The following is a 19,727-nucleotide window of genomic DNA, read 5'->3' on the forward strand; positions in this document are numbered from 1 at the left end:
ATTCAAATGTATATTCTTAGATTAGACCTACATACTCTGTGGGTCTGACAGTTTTGGTGGTTCTTCTTGCATTTGGTCTCTAGGGGGCACTCTGACACAAGCTTTTAGGAAATGTGTCGTGGCATAATAATGAGACAAATTAGACTTCAATAGGAGATTATGGCACCCTTATAAATGTCCATGGATATTTTATCATTCTAATATCTGCCATGACTGTTCCAGGTCCAGTCGAGGGAGAGAGAGGTGCAGCAGACCAGAGATGTGAAGGAGGACTTTAGTTCCAGACTGCAGGACATTGAGGGGAAGTTGAAGACCATCTCTCTGAAGATCAGTGAGAAGGCTACCGACCTGGAGCAGGCCAAGGAGGAAACCAAGGTAATTAGCCCTCATTAAACTGGCAATACATTTTCAGACATTGAGGTTAATGATTGGTCTATAGGGCTATTAGTGAAGACTTGGAATGACAAGAGCTGCCCCCCTGCTTTCAAGAGCTGCCCCCCTGCTTTCAAGAGCTGCCCCACTTCTGTGAGAAATATTCCAGATGGGATTCTTATACCTCCTCCCTCACCCCATCCTCTTCCCCCTCTGCCTCTACCTCTACCTCTCTCCATCCTCTTCCCCCTCTACCTCTACATCTACCTCTCCCCATCCTCTTCCCCCTCTACCTCTACCTCTCTCCATCCTCTTCCCCCTCTTCCTCTACCTCTACCTCTCCCCACCCTCTTCCCCCTCTACCTCTACCTCTCTCCATCCTCTTCCCCCTCTTCCTCTACCTCTCTCCAACCTCTTCCCTCTCTACCCCTCTTCCTCTACCTCTCTCCATCCTCTCCCCCCTCTTCCTCTACCTCTACCTCTCTCCATCCTCTTCCCCCTCTTCCTCTACCTCTACCTCTCCCCACCCTCTTCCCCCTCTACCTCTACCTCTCTCCATCCTCTTCCCCCTCTTCCTCTACCTCTCTCCAACCTCTTCCCTCTCTACCCCTCTTCCTCTACCTCTCTCCATCCTCTTCCCCCTCTTCCTCTACCTCTACATCTCTCCATCCTCTTCCCCCTCTTCCTCTACCTCTACCTCTCTCCATCCTCTTCCCCCTCTACCTCTACCTCTTTCCATCCTCTTCCCCCTCTTCCTCTACCTCTCTCCAACCTCTTCCCTCTCTTCCCCTCTTCCTCTTCCTCTCTCCATCCTCTTCCCCCTCTTCATCTACCTCTCTCCATCCTCTTCCCCCTCTTCCTCTACCTCTCTCCCGCTCTCCATCCTCTTCCCCCTCTTCCTCTACCTCTCTCCCTCTCTCTCCCTCTAGTGTCTGTGTGAAGAGTGTGAGGGTTGTGGTCGCTCCCTGGCTGAGCTGGTTGTAGCAGTACAGGAGTTTGGGGACCAGAACCCTCTACTGTGTAAGCAGCTGGGAGACGCCCTGTCCAGACTGGCTGAGGTCCAGCGCCTCACCACACAACAGGCCCAGGAACGGGCCAACCAACTACACAAGGTCAGATGTCAATCCATATCTGTCATCAATCTTAACTCTTCCATTAGGCAAAAAGCTGTGGTAGCATGACTTCCTAACATATAGGGTGGCAGGTAGCCTTGCGGTTAAGAGTGTTGAGCCAGTAACCAAAAGGTTGCTGGTTGGAATCCTGAGCCTACTAGGTGAAAAATCTGTTGATGTGCCGTTGAGCAAGGCACTTAACCCTGATTGGTCCTGTAAATCACTCTGGAAAAAAGCATCTGCTAAACGATAAAATAAAAAAATGTATATGGCGATGACAAAGATATTCAGAGGAGTATGTCTCTCACTCTCCTCCTCTCCTCTCTCCTCATCTCTCCTCTCTCATGTCCCACCCTGTGTGCTGAGCAGGCAGAGCAGCAGCTGGAGGAGTATAAGGGGATGAGGCAGTTCCTCCTGGGCTGGGCTGAGAAAGCAGAGGCCCTGGTCACTGGCAACATAATCTGGAGCTCCGCCTCTCAGCTTCAGGATCAAATCAGAACCCACCAGGTGGGTGTCTCATTATTGAGTGACATAAAGGGCAGCCAGTCAGGTTCTTTAGTGTTGTCCATAGCCTGAGTGATGTCTGTTTAGCGCTCCTTCTATCTCTACCGCTCTGTGTTCCCATGATGATAGGCGGTGCTGCGAGAGTGTCGTGGTCTCCATGGTGATCTGGAGGCCATGGGGGAAAGGGAAGGGCAGCTGGGGGAGGTGCTACAGACGGAGGGGTGGAGCCAGCAGGTGAAACAACTGAGCAGATGCACCGAGGAGCTGCAGCAGAGCGCAAAGACACGCCTCCAGAGCCTGCAGGATGCCGCCAAGGTAACTAACACACCTGTCATTATTTAACCAAGGTAACGCACCTGTTATTAAAACTGTTGTGACTTGAATTTAACATTAATCTGAAGACTGTTATTTATCTAATCAAATAACTATGTTTAATTGTTACCTGATTAAATTTATAATGTAAGAATTAACTCATTAGGATTTGGGGCACCACGAGAGCGGTTCTTTAAAGAGTTACCATCTCCCGAATTAAACTCTTAAAGGTCTTTACCTATCACGTCTATAAACAGTCAACTTATTAATCATAACCTCGTATCATATCATCATTCTGAACAGTCGTAACCTCCTTGCATCTGCAATAACCCGAGCCTTACTTATGATTCAGTACTACACAAATTGGTTTTAATTATTTATTTACTAGCTAATTAAATGGTAACACAGGATAACATATACACTTAATACGTTAAAACAGGTCCCTAGCAGACTGACAACAATATGGCTGCTTGTTACAAAAGACATGGAAAGGGCGAGAGAGAGCGAGGGACAGAGACATTTATTAAGATTGGTACATTTAGAAACTACTCTCACTAACAGTAATCATATACTTTGCATATGAACCACCACCATCTTTGAGTAAGAAATCATGTATGTATTTACGTGAAGTTCCTGCGGTCGCCGTGTATCTCTCTCGGAACTGGGCCGCCTTGGAAAGGGGGTTGGGCCTTTTCGTGGCACGCTTGTAAGGCTCTGACTGTCCAAAAGGGTTCCAACAAGTCTTCTACTGTTGTTAATCTCTGTAGTTGTCCGGTATCCGGTGACTTGTGGTGTAGTCCTGAACAGAACTACAGAGTTTATTTTCCTTCCATTCGCTCCCGAGGATGCTTCTTTGAAGATAGGCTAGCCCTCCTGATCAATGGTTCCCAGTGGGGTGATGAGAGTAGCGTAATACTATGGTTTGAGCAGAGTAGTAGGATGGTCTTACTTAAATTCGCTTTTGAAGATACTTTACTTAGGACAGCTAATCAGCCGTACCAGTGATTGTCCAGGAGGTGAGTTTATTGTCTCTACCTCGTGTTGAGATTAAAAGTTCAGACCACTTTAACCTGTCTAGGCTGAGGGTGCCGCTAGCGGCACTCCCCCCCCACCCCCACTGAAAAGGCAGAGCCGCGAAATTCCCCCAAAGATTTTTTTTTCAATATTTAACTTTCACACATTAAAGTCCAATACAGCTAATGAAAGACACAGATCTTGTGAATCCAGCCAACATGTCCGATTTTTAAAATGTTTTACAGGGAAGACACAATATGTAAAGATGTAAATCTATTACCTAAAAACACATTAGCATAATCCACCATCTTTTATTTGTCCACCAACACCAGTAGCTATCACCAATTCGGCTAAACTAAGATATTTATAGCCCCTAACCAAGAAAAAAACTCATCAGATGACAGTCTGATAACATATTTATGGTATGGGATAGGTTTTGTTAGAAAAATGTGCATATTTCAGGTAGATGGCATAGGTTACAATTGCACCCACCGTCACAAATGGACTAGAATAACTACATAGAGCAACGTGTTTACCTACTTACTAATCATCAAACATTTCGTAAAAATACACAGCATACACTAATCGAAAGACACAGATCCTGTGAATACAGACAATATTTCAGATTTTTTAAGTGTCTTACAGCGAAAACACAATAAATCGTTATATTAGCATAGCACATAGCACATAGCAGCCCAGCATTGATTCTAGCCAAAGTGAGCGATAATGTCAACATCGCCAAAATATATTATTTTTTTCACTAACCTTCTCAGAATTCTTCAGATGACACCCCTGTAACATCACATTACAACATGCATATACAGTTTGTTCGAAAATGTGCATATTTAGCCACCAAAATCATGGTTAGACAATGTGAAATGTAGCCCAGCTGGTGAGAAAATGTCCGTGCGCCATATTAGACAGTGATCTACTCTTATACATAAATACTCATAAACGTGACTAAAAAATATAGGGTGGACATCGATTGATAGACAATTTAATTCTTAATACAATCGCGGAATTATATTTTTTAAATTATCCTTACTTTTCAATACAGTTTGCGCCAAGCGAAGCTACGTCAAAAAACATGGCGTCCTAAGCCACTAACATTTTTCGACAGAAACACGATTTATCATAATAAAAATGTCCTACTTTGAGCTGTTCTTCCATCAGTATCTTGGGCAAAGGATCCTTTCTTGGGTCTAATCGTCTTTTGGTGGAAAGCTGTCCTCTTGCCATGTGGAAATGCCAACTGCGTTCAGCATGAACTGGAAGCGTGCCCAGCGATTCACAGCGTTTCAGAAATAAATGTCCCAAAATCGCACTAAACGGATATAAATTGCTATAAAACGCTTTAAATTAACTACCTTATGATGTTTTTAACTCCTATAATGAGTCTTAACATGACCGGAGAAAGATTACTCCCAACACTAATGCTTGGAACAGGTGCGGGTCGGTGTCCTCCACGCGCATAACGCAGCTCCAAAAGACTTACTAGCTACAGGGTTTTTTAATTTATAGTGCCTGTGAACGCGCAATCGACCCCATTCAAATCGTCATCACGTAAAGGCATCCAGGGGAAGACGTAAGCAGTGTCCGTATACTCATAGCAATAACTGTGGCCTTTTAACTGACTCCAGATCAGGGGCCAACATTTCTGAAATCTGACTCCATGTCAGGGAAATTGCTGTAGAATGGGTTCTGTTCCACTTAGAGACAAAATTTCAACTCCTATAGAAACTATAGACTCTTTTCTATCCAATAATAATAATAATATGCATATTGTACGATCAAGAATTTTGTGGGAAGCCGTTTCAAAAATTACACGATTAGCATAAATAGTGACAACAGCACCCCCAGCCTCAACAGGTTAAATGTGTAGCTGCAGCTTCATGCTTTTCTGTTCAAGTATGTTAATTTCTTAACCCATCATTTTATACAGTTTGTTCAAAAGGGGCGGTTCCGTCAGGCTGACACGCTCTCTGACCTCACTCGGGGGCGTGACTTGTCACTTGTACAAAGTTATGTAAAACAAGTATTTCTTATAGTTTCTCAAATCACATCCCTCTCTTAACAAAAACACTTTCATCATTATCCATATAACATGCATAATGCAGAGGATCGAAACTTTGTACATGTAATGGGTATACTTTCCAAGTTACAGTATTTCCTTTATAACATTTTTAATGACATCACAAAATAACAAACAAAATTACATCAAATCAAAGTTTATTTGTCACGTGCGCCGAATACAACAGGTGTAAATTAAATCAAATACATTTTTATTTGTCACATACACATGGTTAACAGATGTTAACGCGAGTGTAGCCATTTGATTACCTGTTCAGGAGTCTTATGGCTTGAGGGTAAAAACTGTTGAGAAGCCTTTTTGTCCTAGACTTGGCACTCCGGATCCGCTTGCCATGCGGTAGTAGAGAGAACAGTCTATGACTGGGGTGGCTGGGGTCTTTGACAATTTGTAAGGCCTTCCTCTGACAGCGCCTGGTGTAGAGGTCCTGGATGGCAGGCAGCTTAGCCCCAGTGTGTACTGGGCCGTACGCACTACCCTCTGTAGTGCCTTGCGGTCGGAGGCCGAGCATTTGCCGTACCATGCAGTGATGCAACCAGTCAGGATGCTCTCGATGTTGCAGCTGTAGAACCTTATGAGGATCTCAGGACTCATGCCAAATCTTTTTAGTTTCCTGAGGGGAATAGGCTTTGTCGTGCCCTCTTCACGACTGTCTTGGTGTGTTTGGACCATTCTAGTTTGTTGTTGATGTGGACACCAAGGAACTTGTAGCTCTCAACCTGCTCCACTACAGCCCCGTCGATAAGAATGGGGGCGTGCTCAGTCCTCCTTTTCCTGTAGTCCACAATCATCTCCTTAGTCTTGGTTATGTTGAGGGATAGGTTGTTATTCTGGCACTCCCCGGGCAGGTCTCTGACCTCCTCCCTATAGGCTGTCTCGTTGTTGTCGGTGATCAGGCCTTCCACTGTTGTGCCGTCTGCAAACTTAATGATAGTGTTGGAGTCGTGCCTGGCCATGTAGTCGTGGGTGAACAGGGAGTACAGGGGGGAGGGGGGGGGGGGACATGTTGAAAATGTCAGTGAAGACACCTGCCAGTTGGTCAGCACATGCCCGGAGCACACGTCCTGGTAATCCATCTGGCCCCGCAGCCTTGTGAATGTTGACCTGTTTAAAGGTATTACTCACGTCGACTACGGAGAGCGTGATCACACCGCCGTCCAGAGCAGCTGATGCTCTCATGCATGCCTCAGTGTTGCTTGCCTCGAAGCGAGCATAGAAGTGATTTAGCTCGTCTGGTAGGCTCGTGTCACTGGGCAGCTTGCGGCTGTGCTTCCCTTTGTAGTCTGTAATAGTTTGCAAGTCCTGCCACATAAGACGAGCGTCGGAGCCGGTGTAGTATGATTCAATCTTAGTGTTCTATAGATCGCCTCTGACCATTCCCCACGTTCCATGTTAGAAATATTGTTCCAGTATTCGCTTTTGAACGTGTTAGAGTTTCGGTGGGAAAAATTATCTTGAAACAAAGGACATTCCTTTGGTGAATATTGGAGAGGGAGGGCTGAATCTTCTTTCCTTGATTTACGACAAAACGTGTGTTGTTAATCCCATGTAGTTCTTTCCTCTCCCCTCTGCGGGTGAGAGTGGTCTGAGTGAAGTTATTCATTACAAACCTGATCTGACCTATTTGTATTCTCATGGACAGTCATGACAAAATCCACAAAAAACAATAAAGCCTGTACTTACACCACCCAGTCACCTTTTTATAACCTCACAACGTACCTGTCATTATTACCAACAAAATCTGTCCTTATAGCACCCACTTTTTACAACCTGGTAACATGCCTCACTGGTGTAGAGTTTTTGCCCATCCGTTAACCCACCTTTTGTGGAAAAATGAATTTAAAGTATAGGGAGCGTACTTTTTTCAACGCGACCGGCGATCAGAGTTTACCCACCATTTCTTTCTTTTTACCACTACATCACTGATTATCCTGTAATTATACACCATTATGTTGTGCAACATTCTGCCAGTCCTTACCCATGATTTTAATGCTGCGTCCCATCACAGTCAAGGAAAGTAATTAAAAGATAACTTATACTGAAAAAATATAAACACAAATGCAACAATTTCAACGATTTCAACGGGTGCCAGGCCCACCCAATCAGAATGAGTTTTTCCCCAGAAAGAGCTTCATTACAGACAGAAATACTCCTCAGTTTCATCAGCTGTCCGGGTGGCTGGTCTCAGATGATCCCGGCGGGTGAAAGCTGGATGTGGAGGTCCTGGGCTGGCGTGTTTACACGTGGTCTACGGTTGTGAGGTCGGTTGGATGTACTGCCAAATTCTCTAAAATGACGTTGGAGGCAACTTATGGTAGAGAAATTAACATCCAATTCTCTGGCAACAGTTCTGGTGGACGCTCCTGCAGCCAGCATGCCAATTGCACGCTCCCTCAAAACTTGAGACATCTGTGGCATTGTGTTGTGTGACAAAACTGCATATTTTAGAGTGGCCTTTTATTGTCCCCAGCACAAGGTGCACCTGTGTAATGATCATGCAGTTAAATCAGCTTCTTGATATGCCACATCTATCAGGTGGATGGATTTTCTTGGCAAAGGAGAAATACTGACTAACAGGGATGTAAACAAATGTGTGCACAACATTTGAGAGAAATAGGCTTTTTGTGCATATGGAACATTTCTGGGATTTTTTATTTCAGCTCATGAAACATGGGACCAACACTTGACATGTTGCCTTTATATTTTTGTTCAGTATAGTATGTGGGTACTTACTGTATTAAGTTAATGGCAACATCACAGAAGCCCGGACTCTGGCGTTGTACCTTGATTCAGACCTGGGTACGTTCCTGGGTCCAACAAACCAGCAAGCCCCAGTTAAACCAGTTGCAAACAGGAATCCAGGAAATGACAGAAACAATGCAGTTAAGAATGCGGCTGGTACTAGAGCGTATATTGACACCACACTTCCATCTTGTGGTCATTACCAGTCCCTACACTAGTCTATCCACCAGCCGTAAGCCTAGAAGGCTTGCACACGAGGCTAACTGCATCAGAACTGCATCAGCACTACAGACGCTATAGGCCTGGGTTGCTGTAATCTTTTAATATGTCTTGACTGCCCTGCAGTAGCTCCCTAGGTTGCAGTCTGTTTCTAATAATCACTAATAGCATTGTGAGATTTAGTTAGAATCCCATTTTCTTGGGGGGGGGGGGGTTCAGTAAATAGTGTGGAACTATGGAACTGTCTTACCTGTGTGTCTTCCATCAGGACATGGTTTGTCTGGAGGCTGAGGTGAAGACCCTGCATGACTCTCTGGACCAGGCCCAGCTCACACTCACCTCTCCTGACCTAGCACGACTCAGCCTTAGGGAGCAGCTCACACACAGACAGGTAAACACTTATGGAGATAGATCACTGCCATAATCTGTCACAATGGTATGCTTCCACCCACCTGACTTGACCACCCACTCAGACAGGTATTAAAACCCACAACACAGGTAACCACCCACATACTAGAGACAGATACTGAGGAACACTGGAACAGCATTGTACTACAAAATATATACATTATTCCCTTTAAACATTCCTGTTCGTCCTGTCCACCCAGCGTCTTTTGGTGGAGATGGAGGCCTTCAAGCAGCAGGTGCAGGCGGTGCAGCTGTGTCAGAGCGCCCTCCGGCTGCCGGAGGAGGTAGTGGCCAGCCTGTCCATCTGCAGAACAGCCCAGAGCCTGCAGCAGGAGGCCAGCCAGCTGCAGCACACCACCATCCAGCAGTGCAACATCCTACAGGTAGGGGGTCGACACCCACAGCATCATATCAAATGATACATTATTCTGATACAGAAGATATAGTCATCGAAAAGCTGAGAAAGCTGCGTGGGACTGCTGGGCAAAGTAAGCAACAGCAGTCATTCAGCTGTATGACATTCCGCAAGTGCTGTTATAGGGCAGGGCACAACAACTGTTTCTGGCTGTCTCGCTAAAACAGACAAATGGCAAAATGAGCAGGTGTGGAATGTACATTCTCTTTTCTGTGTGCTCATCTCAGGATTCTTCTTAAAGATGCATTCTGGGATCTTACAAATTTGTAACATATCATACAAAATGGATGAGGTCATTCTTGGGGATCCGATTTGATTTGTGAGCACATTTTCAAAAAGTACTGGCTGAAATTATAAAAAACCTTTGGAGCATCACTTTAACTTAGTGGTTCAGGGCTGATTCGGTTGTTAAGCTGATTTTGGTAAAGATTAGGTCTGGGAGGGATGAGCTGACCTTGAATGGGCTGTTAAAAGGTAAAAGGCAGAGTAACCAACTAAACCATCTTAACATACTCTCTGTGCAAGGGTGCTTGTTGTAATAAACCTCAAAGAAACAAACAATTATGCCATTACTGTGTAACTATCATTTCACTATACTTTCTTAGTAAATACCTACTTTTAGTTGGAGTTGACCCCAACCTGCTTTGGATTCTCTTTCCCAGGAGGCCGTGGTGCAGTATGAGCAGTATGAGCAGGAAGTGAGGAACCTCCAGAGGCTGATAGAGGAAGCTCACCGCATCATACAGGACCGACCCGTTTCAACCAGTAACATACATGAACTACAGGCCCAGATACACCACCATGAGGTGAGAGATATAGATATATTGTATATGTACACACACATACACGCGCGCACACACAACACACACACAAGCAGTGAGTTCCAGGTCAAGCATCATAAGACTCCCCTCTTCTCCTGACTGCTCCTGACTGAGGAAAGAAAACACTATCTTTGTTCACTGGGTTTATATCCATTATGACACAACACGAACACACTCTGTCTTCAGCTCTGCACTAAATACTGCAGCTCAGGAGTCAAATAGTTGTCTTATTATTAGACGTATTTGACTAAACAGGATAATGTTTTTTAAATTGACTCCTCAGTTTCACTTTCATGATTCTCTCAGATGTCTTGAAGCTCAGTTGGGTCATGGCTGCAATTTAGTCTATTTTATCTCTCTAAAGATTGACATGATGTCTACACTAAAGTTGTATCTCTACTGAAGATCAATGATTGTGTCATACAGCATATTCTATTTTTTATTTTATTCACCCCAAGGGCCTTTCAATCATAGCCTGGTCCCAGATCTGTTTGGGCTGTTTTGCCACCAACTCCCAATGACCATTCAGAGTTAGTAAGACAGCAAAAACAGATCTGGTACCAGGCACTTTCAATCATACCTATCAGGGGAAATAGTAGGCCTGTGCAGCTCATATTGGATTTAAATAAAGTGACCCACTTCAGCTTCAAAGTATGATAATAGAGAGATGATAGAGTGGAAGGAAGAGGATATTGTTCAGAGGCTATGACTCATACAGTATCTCCTGTCTGCATAGTCATCTCCCCATTCACTGTAGCTTCAACCTGCAGTGTTGGCTGAGTCCTGTCAGTCCCTACAGAGATGATTAGAATAGAATAGAATTGAATAGAAAACCACTACTGGGTTTAAAACCTGCTTATAACACAGTTACATGATGTGACAGTGGCCATTTTACATGGGCTCTGTTTCTCTTTCTCTCTCTCTTTCTCTCTCTCTCTCTCCATCTCCAAAACAAATACATTCCCTTATCTGATTTCACCTCCACTGACGTGACTGTGCACACAGAGAAGGATACATTCTGCAAATGGATGAGATTCTGATTTGACATACTGTAGCTACACCCGACTGCAGTATCAGACGGCACATTTCAAGCCTTGTGCTTTACACTGCAGTTTGCAGACTTTGCTGAGTGTGTGTTTGATCCTTCCTGCAGAGCGAGAGAGACACACATGCATTGCGGGCGCACGCACACACACACACACACACACACACACATTTTGGGGAGAGAGATGAAGACACACATACACACAGATTCTTGTGTGCTGGTATTTGACCACAGCTGCAGTCTTATTCACTGTGCTGTAGTTGTTTGACTTGGTTGAGTGTTGGCTGAGTTCAACAGAAAGGGATACCTACTCAGTTGTACAACTGAATGCATTCAACTGAAATGTGAATCAGAGAGGTGCGGGGGGCTGCCATAATCAACATCCACATCTTCGGCGCCCGGGGAACAGTGGGTTAACTGCCTTGCTCATGGGCAGAACGACATATTTTTACCTTGTCAGCTCGGGGACTCGATCCCGCAACCTGGCCAAACGCTCTAACCACTAGGCTACCTGCCGCCCCTGAGCTGATAGCTGCAGTTCTACTGCCTCACCTCAGTCTGACTAGTGCATCCACCATCTGGGAGAGAAAAAGCGAGGGAGTGGAGGGAGGGAGAGGAGGAGCCTGAACTCACTGCCCATAGTGGGTCAGTAATCTGACACCCTCTCTGTAATTCTTTCACCCTCCTCCCTCCACCCTCTCTTTTCCCGGCTCTCTTTTGTTGTCAGGAATTCTTCCTTAGGATTGGAGGAGGGAGGGGTAGCTGTGATCTCACTTCCTGTCTCTCAACCCTTTGTGTGTATGTGTGAGAGAGTGGAGTAGAGATTTGCACTGCTTCAGTTAGCTCTCTCTCTTCCTCTCTTCCTCTCTCTCTCTCTCTCCGTCTCTCTTTCTCTCTCTCTTCCTCTCTTTCTCTCTCCTCTCTCTCTCTCCGTCTCTGTCTCTCTCTCTCTACCAAACCTTCTGTCTATCGAGCTTACCGCTGTGCCTCACCCGCCTCTGCGCTGCTCTGATTGGCTTAGAGGACCCAAAGAGTGTGTGTATGTGTGTCACAGGGACAGAGCCTGCTATTCTCGCTCTCATACACACACACACACACACACACACAGCAAGATCGAGAGAGAGGAGACAGAAGAGAAATGCGCTCGCTCCACTTATTCTTCACCCGCCGGTGCTTTTCTCTGCACCGCATTCAACGCTGAACCAACCTACCCCCCTTTCTAGGAGCCTATTTAGTCAGACCTATTGATTTTCTTATTGTGGACTGAACCACAAAGTGTTGATCCCGGGGGTGTTTTGACCGGTGGTTGGGGATGTTTTGACAGGAGCTAGCCCTGAAGATCCGAGGCTACCAGGAGCAGATAGCGTCCCTGAACTCCAAGTGTAAGATGCTGACGGTGAAGGCCAAGCACGCCACCATGCTGCTGACGGTCAGTGAGGTGGAGGGTCTGTCTGACGGCATGGACGAGCTCAGCGACGAGGAGCTGCCCACCAAACAACCGCCGGCTCACCCCTCCGTCGTCATGGTGAGGGACTGGGGTTTGAAAATGACCCCCTGTGTCTGTATCCCCTTATGTGTTCTCGCTCCCCTCTGTCTCTGCAGGTAGTTTCTGTTTACTCTGGGTCTGTTTGTCTCTCAGTATATGTAGATCTGTCTCTTTCTGTGTGTTGTATTGGTATGTTTAGGCCTAATCTAGGGGCAATCTTTCTGTTTTAGCATCTGTCTGTCTCTCTGCAGTGTATATACTGTATATCTGCTACTGCACCTTGCTGTCTCTGCTGACATGGTATCTACCTCAGTATAGTCTTTCTATTCTCATATTCCACTCTCTTTCTTTTTTCCCTGTCTCGTTCTTGCTATTTGAAGTCCTAAATCAGTTTCCCCCTGCTGGTGTTTGTTGCTGTTTGTGCTGGTGTCTCAACGGGCCAGGAAACAGGATATTGTTTGAATGTGTGTGTGTGTGTGTGTGTGTGTGTGTGTGTGTGTGTGTGTGTGTGTGTGTGTGTGTGTGTGTGTGTGTGTGTGTGTGTGTGTGTGTGTGTGTGTGTGTGTGTGTGTGTGTGTGTGTGTGTGTGTGTGTGTGTGTGTGTGTGTGAGACTATGCTTGTATGTACCAATTGAGTATACACAGTCAATCATGCATTGTCACTCGATGAGGCCACTAACATCACTGTTAAGTTTATGGTTCCCACACAGTGTAGTATCCAGCAGTGGGACATTGCCTGGTGTTGCATCATGGGGCCCGGGAAAGGCTTGAAAATGACTTTTGACAAGATCCAACTCTGTCAGCCAAGTTCCACTATAACCGCCAAAAACAGCCCAATAGGGCTCAGCTCGCATTTCAGGTCTGCTCTCTACTGAGGCAGGCAGACAGGCAGACAACGAGGGAGGGAGACAACTGTGCTGCTATACTCTACTGTAGGGCCAGCTGTAGCTCACTCCCCCAGTCTAACTGTCTGTTGTTAACTCTATACTGGCTGCACTGGCCTCTCTCATGTAGAATATAGAGCCAGGGTTTAGATGTTTCAAAGAGAAACTGTAATTTGTTGTAAGTTGTTATGGTGCAGAATGTGCTGTTGTTGTACTTTCTGTGTGTGTACTGCTTAAAAGACAGAAAGACATTGAGGTATAGGCCTGCAAAAAGGTATATTTAGCTGTCCCTGGTGTGAGTGTTCGCGCAGGAGTTTTATTTCCTAGCATTGGCCATTCCATTCCCCTGATACATCCTGTAAAAAGCCTTGTGGGTCATTCATTGCAATTGCTTTCCAGCTTCACTAAGGGTTTCTTTGTCTAGCTGCAGATAGCTACAGTACAGTACAGTAGCCGACCGCTATATTCCTGTGCTTTTAGTGCTTCTGTAAGGCCTGGGGTTGTGTTCTATCAATACTTGTAATGTGATCTCATTGAGACACTATTTGATTACCTCCTGTCTAATTAATCAGTAGTGTGCTTACTCTGCTAAGCTCCACGCTTCACTCTATTCATTATGCTTATGTTGTCTCTTTCCTCTTTCTCTCCCTTTCTCTCCATTTCACTCCCTCTTTCTTTTTTGACTTTGTGTATTTATTCCTGTGCTCTCTCTCCATTCTCATCCTCCTCTTTCTTGTCTCTCTTTCTCTGTCTTTTCTCTCTTTCCTTCTGGCTCCTCTCTCCATATTTCTCGCTGTCTATTTCTCTATATGGTTGTGTGTGTGTGTGTGTGTGTGTGTGGTCAGATGACAGCAGGCCGCTGTCACACACTCCTCTCCCCCGTAACAGAGGAGTCAGGGGAGGAGGGCACCAACAGCGAGGTCTCCTCTCCCGCCTGCCGCTCCCCCTCGCCAGGGGCTAATGCTGACACTCCCCTTAACCAGGTACTGCACCGGTGCACCCCCCAACTACCTCCCACCCATTCACCTGCCCCTGCTACTACTATCCCGATGACCCCTAACTACCTTCATCCTACCCCTCACTGTGCCTTCTATAAAGTACATGTGCTGTGTACCTATAACGCTTATCTGTCCCAACGGCGCTCTCTGAGACTGCAGGCATGACCATCTTACCACTATCTCCTGGGTAGACCGATTCCCTTGTTTCTCTATAAGCAGGGTTGTTGGTGAATTGCAATTGGTAATTCATTGTTTCAAAGCTTCACAACAGTTGTATAGCTTTAAAAGTGGAAATACTAAACGTCAATCAGAGTTTAGTCTTCGATGCTGTACTAGTACTATTTACTAGGAAGTTGTACATGTAGAAGCTGCACTTAAATAACACCCAGTGCAGATATACTCTAAATATTTGGGTGTAGAATCTTAGGCCTACTATGGTTATAATGGCTTCCAGCATCTGGTTGGCGTATGGCTAACTACATTAGGAGACATCAACGCAATTACAGGGTTTGTGCTCAGGCTAGAATGAAAGGCGGCCGGTGCGTAGGAAAAAAAATATCAATAGAGTTCAATATCTACAGTACCAGTCAAAAGTTTGGACACACCTACTCCTTCCAGGGTTTTTCTTTATTGTTACTATTTTCTACATTGTAGAATATTGGTGAAGACATCAAAACTATGAAATAATACATATGGAGTCATGTAGTAACCAAAAAAGTGTTAAACAAATCAAAATACATTTTATATTTGAGATTCTTCAAAGTAGCCACCCTTTGTCTTGATGACAGCTTTGCACACTCTTGGCATTCTCTCGACCAGCTTCATGAGGTAGTCACCTGGAATGCATTTCAATTAACAGGTATGCCTTGTTAAAAGTTAATTTGTGGAATTTCTTTCCTTAATGCGTTTGAGCCAATCAGTTGTGTTGTGACAAGGTATGGGTGGTATACAGAAGATAACCCTATTTGGTAAAATACCAAGTTCATATTATGGCAAGAACAGCTCAAATAAGCAAAGAGAAACAACAGTCCATCATTACTTTAAGTCATGAACGTCAGTCAATCCAGAAAATTTCAAGAACTTTGAACGTTTCTTCAGGTGCAGTCGCAAAACCATCAAGCACTATGATGAAACTGGCTCTCATGAGGACCACCACAGGAAAGGAAGACCCAGAGTTCATTAGAGTTAACTGCACCTCAGATTGCAGACCAAATAAATGATTCACAGAGTTCAAGTAACAGACATCTCAACATCAACTGTTCAGAGGAGAATGCGTGAATCAGGCCTTCATTGTCGAATTGCTGCAAAGAAACCACTACTAAAGGACAGCAATAATAAGACTTGCTGGGCCAAGAAACACGAGCAATGGACATTAGACCGGTGGAAATCTGTCCTTTGGTCTGATGAGTCCAAATGTGAGATTTTTGGTTCCAACCGCCATGTCTTTGTGAGACGCAGAGTAGGTGAACGGATGATCTCCGCATGTGGGGTTCCCACTGTGAAGCATGGAGGAGGAGGTGTGATGGTGTGGGGGTGCTTTGATGGTGACACTGTCTGTGATTTATTTAGAATTCAAGGCACACTTAACCAGCATGGCTATCACAGCATTCTGCAGTGATACGCCATCCCATCTGGTTTGCGCTTAGTGGGACTATCATTTGTTTTTCAACAGGACAATGACCCTACACACTCCAGGCTGTGTAAGGGCTATTTGACCAAGAAGGAGGGTGATGGAGTGCTGCATCAGATGACCTGGCCTCCACAATCACCCAGCCTCAACCAATTGAGATGGTTTGGGATGAGTTGGACTGCAGAGTGAAGGAAAAGCAGCCAACAAGTGCTCAGCATATGTGGGAACTCCTTCAAGACTGTTGGAAAAGCCTTCCTCATGAACCTGGTTGAGAGAAGGCCAAGAGTGTGCAAAGCTGTCATCAAGGCAAAGAGTGGCTACTTTGAAGAATCGAAAATCTAAAATATATTTGATTTGTTTAACACTTTTTTGGTTACTACATGATTCCGTAAGTGTTATTTCATAGTTTTGATGTCTTCACTATTATTCTACAATGTAGAAAATAGTAAAAATAAAGAAAAGCCCTTGAATGAGTAGGTGTGTCCAAACTTTTGACTGGTACTGTATATTGCACTAAAAACCATGAAAGGAATAACCGAAGGAGGCCGATATGCAAAAATGGACAGCTTAAATGTTTTTAATCCATGCTCGAAAGAATACAAAGGGTGAAAGGGCAAGGTGCTATACAACTATGTAACAACAACCCACACTCTCACACTCTGATCTGTTGTGTATTATAGGCCCGGGCCCCTCTGAGTCGGGCCCCTCTACAGGAGCTGTATGACCCCTCTCTAGAGTCCAATGCCAACCTGGATGACCTGCAGCGCTCCTGGGAAACACTCAAGAATGTGGTACGTAAACTCAACAGCTATCCACTAACATAAACAAACCGTTACTGTATAAACACTGACCTGTCTCTTCTCTGAGTTATTTTTAGACCTATTTAACTATCCAGTTGTTAAAATTAATGAATGAAATAACAACTGTATGTCTCTCTCCCTCTCTTTCTCTCTCCTCCTCTCACGCGCTCTTCCTCTTTTTTCTTCCCGCTCTCTCCCTCTCTCTCATCCTCTCTCTCTCCTCTCTCTCTCCTCCCCTCTCTCTCTCTTCCTCTCTCTCCCTCTCCTTCTCTCCCTCTCTCCTCCCTTCTCCCTCTCTCCCTCTTCCTATGTAGATCAGTGAGAAGCAGAAGACTCTGTATGAGGCTTTGGAGCGTCAGCAGCACTACCAGGAGTCCCTCCAGTCAATCTCCACCAAGATGGAGTCTATAGAGGGAGCTCTCAATGAGGGCCTAGAGTCCCGTAAGAGCCCTGAGAGCCAGATGGCTGCACACCAGGTGAGAGAGATAGGGAGAGCGATAGACAGAAAGAGGGAGAGGGATGGGGACTTTAGGAAAGGAGAGAAAGTGGGGGGAGGGTGTTGAGGCGGAAATTTAGAAAAGAACAGAGATACAGAAAGGAAAAGAGTGGGTGAGGGAGATGTAAAAGCAGAAAGGGAGAGAAATTTAGAGATGTTATTTGCACCGGACAGACAGTGCATTGCTGTTCCTTGTTGCTATGCCAACAGTACAGCAACAGCACAGTGCTTGTAGGGTTTTTACCAAATGCCAACTCACTGAACCTGAAAATGTCAATATGTCATACTATCTCCGTAATCTCTGAACTGTTTTCCAACTACATGTTTAAATGACCTCCCCCTCCTCCTCCTCCTCCTCCCCCGTCTCCCCCAGGCCCTGATGGATGAGATCCTGATGCTACAGGATGAGATTGGGGACCTGCAGACGTGTTTCAGTGAAGAGCTGTGTGACGGCCTGGACAGTGACAGTGACCCAGGGGACCAGCTGGCCCTCCATTCCACCCTGACCGTCCTGGGAGAGAGGATGGCCACCATCCGCATGAAGGCCTCTGGGAAACGGCAGCTATTGGAGGTGGGTGGGGGTGGAACACTCATCAACAATGAATAAAGAAAGAATGGATGGATACTTAACACCATACGTACAATTCAATTGTTTTAATGTAAAGGAGTGCGGTTGCTGTAAAATAGTTGGTTGTCATAGTAACATGGGAGTTAACCAATGAATGGCTATAAAGGTAAAGATGACCCATTTCCATAGAAACAAAGTGTTGTGGTTGTCATGGCGCTCCCTATAGGAGCGTCTGAGTGAGCAGCTGGAGGAGCAGAGGCAGGAGCAGGCGCTGCAGCGTTACCATAGTGAGGCAGAGGAGCTCGACCATTGGTTGCTCAGCACCAAGGCCACACTAAGCTCCGCCCTTCAGCCACACCCAGAGGACATGGACATGGAGGAGCAGCTGATTGACTGCCAGGTGAGGGGCATGGCGGTGATGATGTCATAAAATAGGGACGGGAAATATGGCGGTCAGGGTTTTGGAGTTGTGTTATTGGGGGTTTCAGTGCACGGGAGCACCATACAAGGTCAGGATCCAAACGGCTCAGCCCCGTTTTGATGCTTAAAAATAGTACTGAATTCAATTTCTGAGTCTCATTTTGCAGAGAATTGCATTCCCACTCATATGTCTTCTCCTAGGTAGTGGTTGTATTGTTACTGGGTGAAATGATGTAGGTCTGAAACTGCCTCTCACAAAAACCTGCTTTAGAAAAGAAATGGATAAAGTCTGATAGAGTCACACTATTGCTATTGTCCCACTGAATGACCATCCTAAATTAGATTAGTTTGTTTTTTATTTTATTTTATTTTTTATACATTTTATCCCCTTTTCTCCCCAATTTTCGTGCTATCCAATCGCTAGTAATTACTATCTTGTCTCATCGCTACAACTCCCGTACGGGCTCGGGAGAGACGAAGGTCGAAAGCCAACCATCCTCCGAAGCACAACCCAACCAAGCCGCACTGCTTCTTAACACAGCGCGCCTCCAACCCGGAAGCCAGCCGCACCAATGTGTCGGAGGAAACACCGTGCACCTAGCCCCCTTGGTTAGCGCACACTGCACCCGGCCCGCCACAGGAGTCGCTGGAGCGCGATGAGACAAGGATCTCCCTACCGGCCAAACCCTCCCTAACCCGGACGACGCTAGCCCAATTGTGCGTCGCCCCACGGACCTCCCGTTCGCGGCTGGCTGCGACAGAGCCTGGGCCCGAACCCAGAGACTCTGGTGGCGCAGCTAGCACTGCGATGCAGTGCCCTAGACCACTGCGCCACCCGGGAGGCAGATTAGTTTGTTTTTTGTCCCTCTCCCTGTGTGGGATATTAGGATTATGGTCTGTCACCCTGCTCTGACTTCCTCCAGCTTTGGGACGTCCCGCTGGCTCCCTAAACATTCCCCCAGTCCTCCAGGCCCCGCTTTGTCCCCCTCTCAAACTGTTACCATGGTGATGTCACCCCCACTCACACTGTTACCATGGTGATGCCACCCCCAGCTTTGATCAGGTTGGTGTGGTGGTGGAAGTGGAAGTTGAGCTGATCCAGAGACAGTTTTGTGTTTTGGGGTCCTAGTGGATCATTCTAGGAGTATGGACCAACCTCTCCCTGACGCACGGATCTGTTAGAGTGCCCACTATAGGGAACAAACACATTTTTGAACTGCTGGTTTAGTTAGTTCGTTTACTGACTGGTATTGCCTCAAAACATAAAATGGGTGACCCTGAGTGGTTAAGATGAACTCTATGGGAACAGGCTCCTAATAATAACTGTACCTCAGAGGAACAGTCCCAGGTAGTCCATCCATGAAGTGTGTGCTGAGAGCAGCTGGGAGGACT

The 19,727-nt window shown here is 45.8% G+C and overlaps 1 protein-coding gene across 10 annotated transcripts in view; it reads left to right on the top strand.

Moving 5' to 3' along the window:
• syne1a (spectrin repeat containing, nuclear envelope 1a) overlaps positions 1 to 19,727 on the top strand; it is a 202,944-nt gene that overhangs the window by 117,520 nt on the left and 65,697 nt on the right. For 9 of the 10 annotated variants that reach the window (XM_055885241.1, XM_055885242.1, XM_055885240.1 and 6 more), the window contains 13 exons: positions 223 to 375; positions 1,302 to 1,484; positions 1,854 to 1,991; positions 2,118 to 2,303; positions 8,633 to 8,755; positions 8,973 to 9,155; positions 9,850 to 9,993; positions 12,378 to 12,578; positions 14,269 to 14,406; positions 16,732 to 16,842; positions 17,166 to 17,327; positions 17,721 to 17,918; positions 18,142 to 18,315. In XM_055885241.1, coding sequence (XP_055741216.1) covers positions 223 to 375; positions 1,302 to 1,484; positions 1,854 to 1,991; positions 2,118 to 2,303; positions 8,633 to 8,755; positions 8,973 to 9,155; positions 9,850 to 9,993; positions 12,378 to 12,578; positions 14,269 to 14,406; positions 16,732 to 16,842; positions 17,166 to 17,327; positions 17,721 to 17,918; positions 18,142 to 18,315 — 2,094 coding nt within the window. The remainder of the gene's footprint in view (positions 1 to 222; positions 376 to 1,301; positions 1,485 to 1,853; positions 1,992 to 2,117; positions 2,304 to 8,632; positions 8,756 to 8,972; positions 9,156 to 9,849; positions 9,994 to 12,377; positions 12,579 to 14,268; positions 14,407 to 16,731; positions 16,843 to 17,165; positions 17,328 to 17,720; positions 17,919 to 18,141; positions 18,316 to 19,727) is intronic. The other variant, XM_055885243.1, reaches the window with a different exon arrangement.

The sequence above is a fragment of the Salvelinus fontinalis genome, chromosome 27 (assembly GCF_029448725.1).
Source record: "Salvelinus fontinalis isolate EN_2023a chromosome 27, ASM2944872v1, whole genome shotgun sequence".
NCBI classification, from domain to species: Eukaryota; Metazoa; Chordata; class Actinopteri; order Salmoniformes; family Salmonidae; genus Salvelinus; species Salvelinus fontinalis.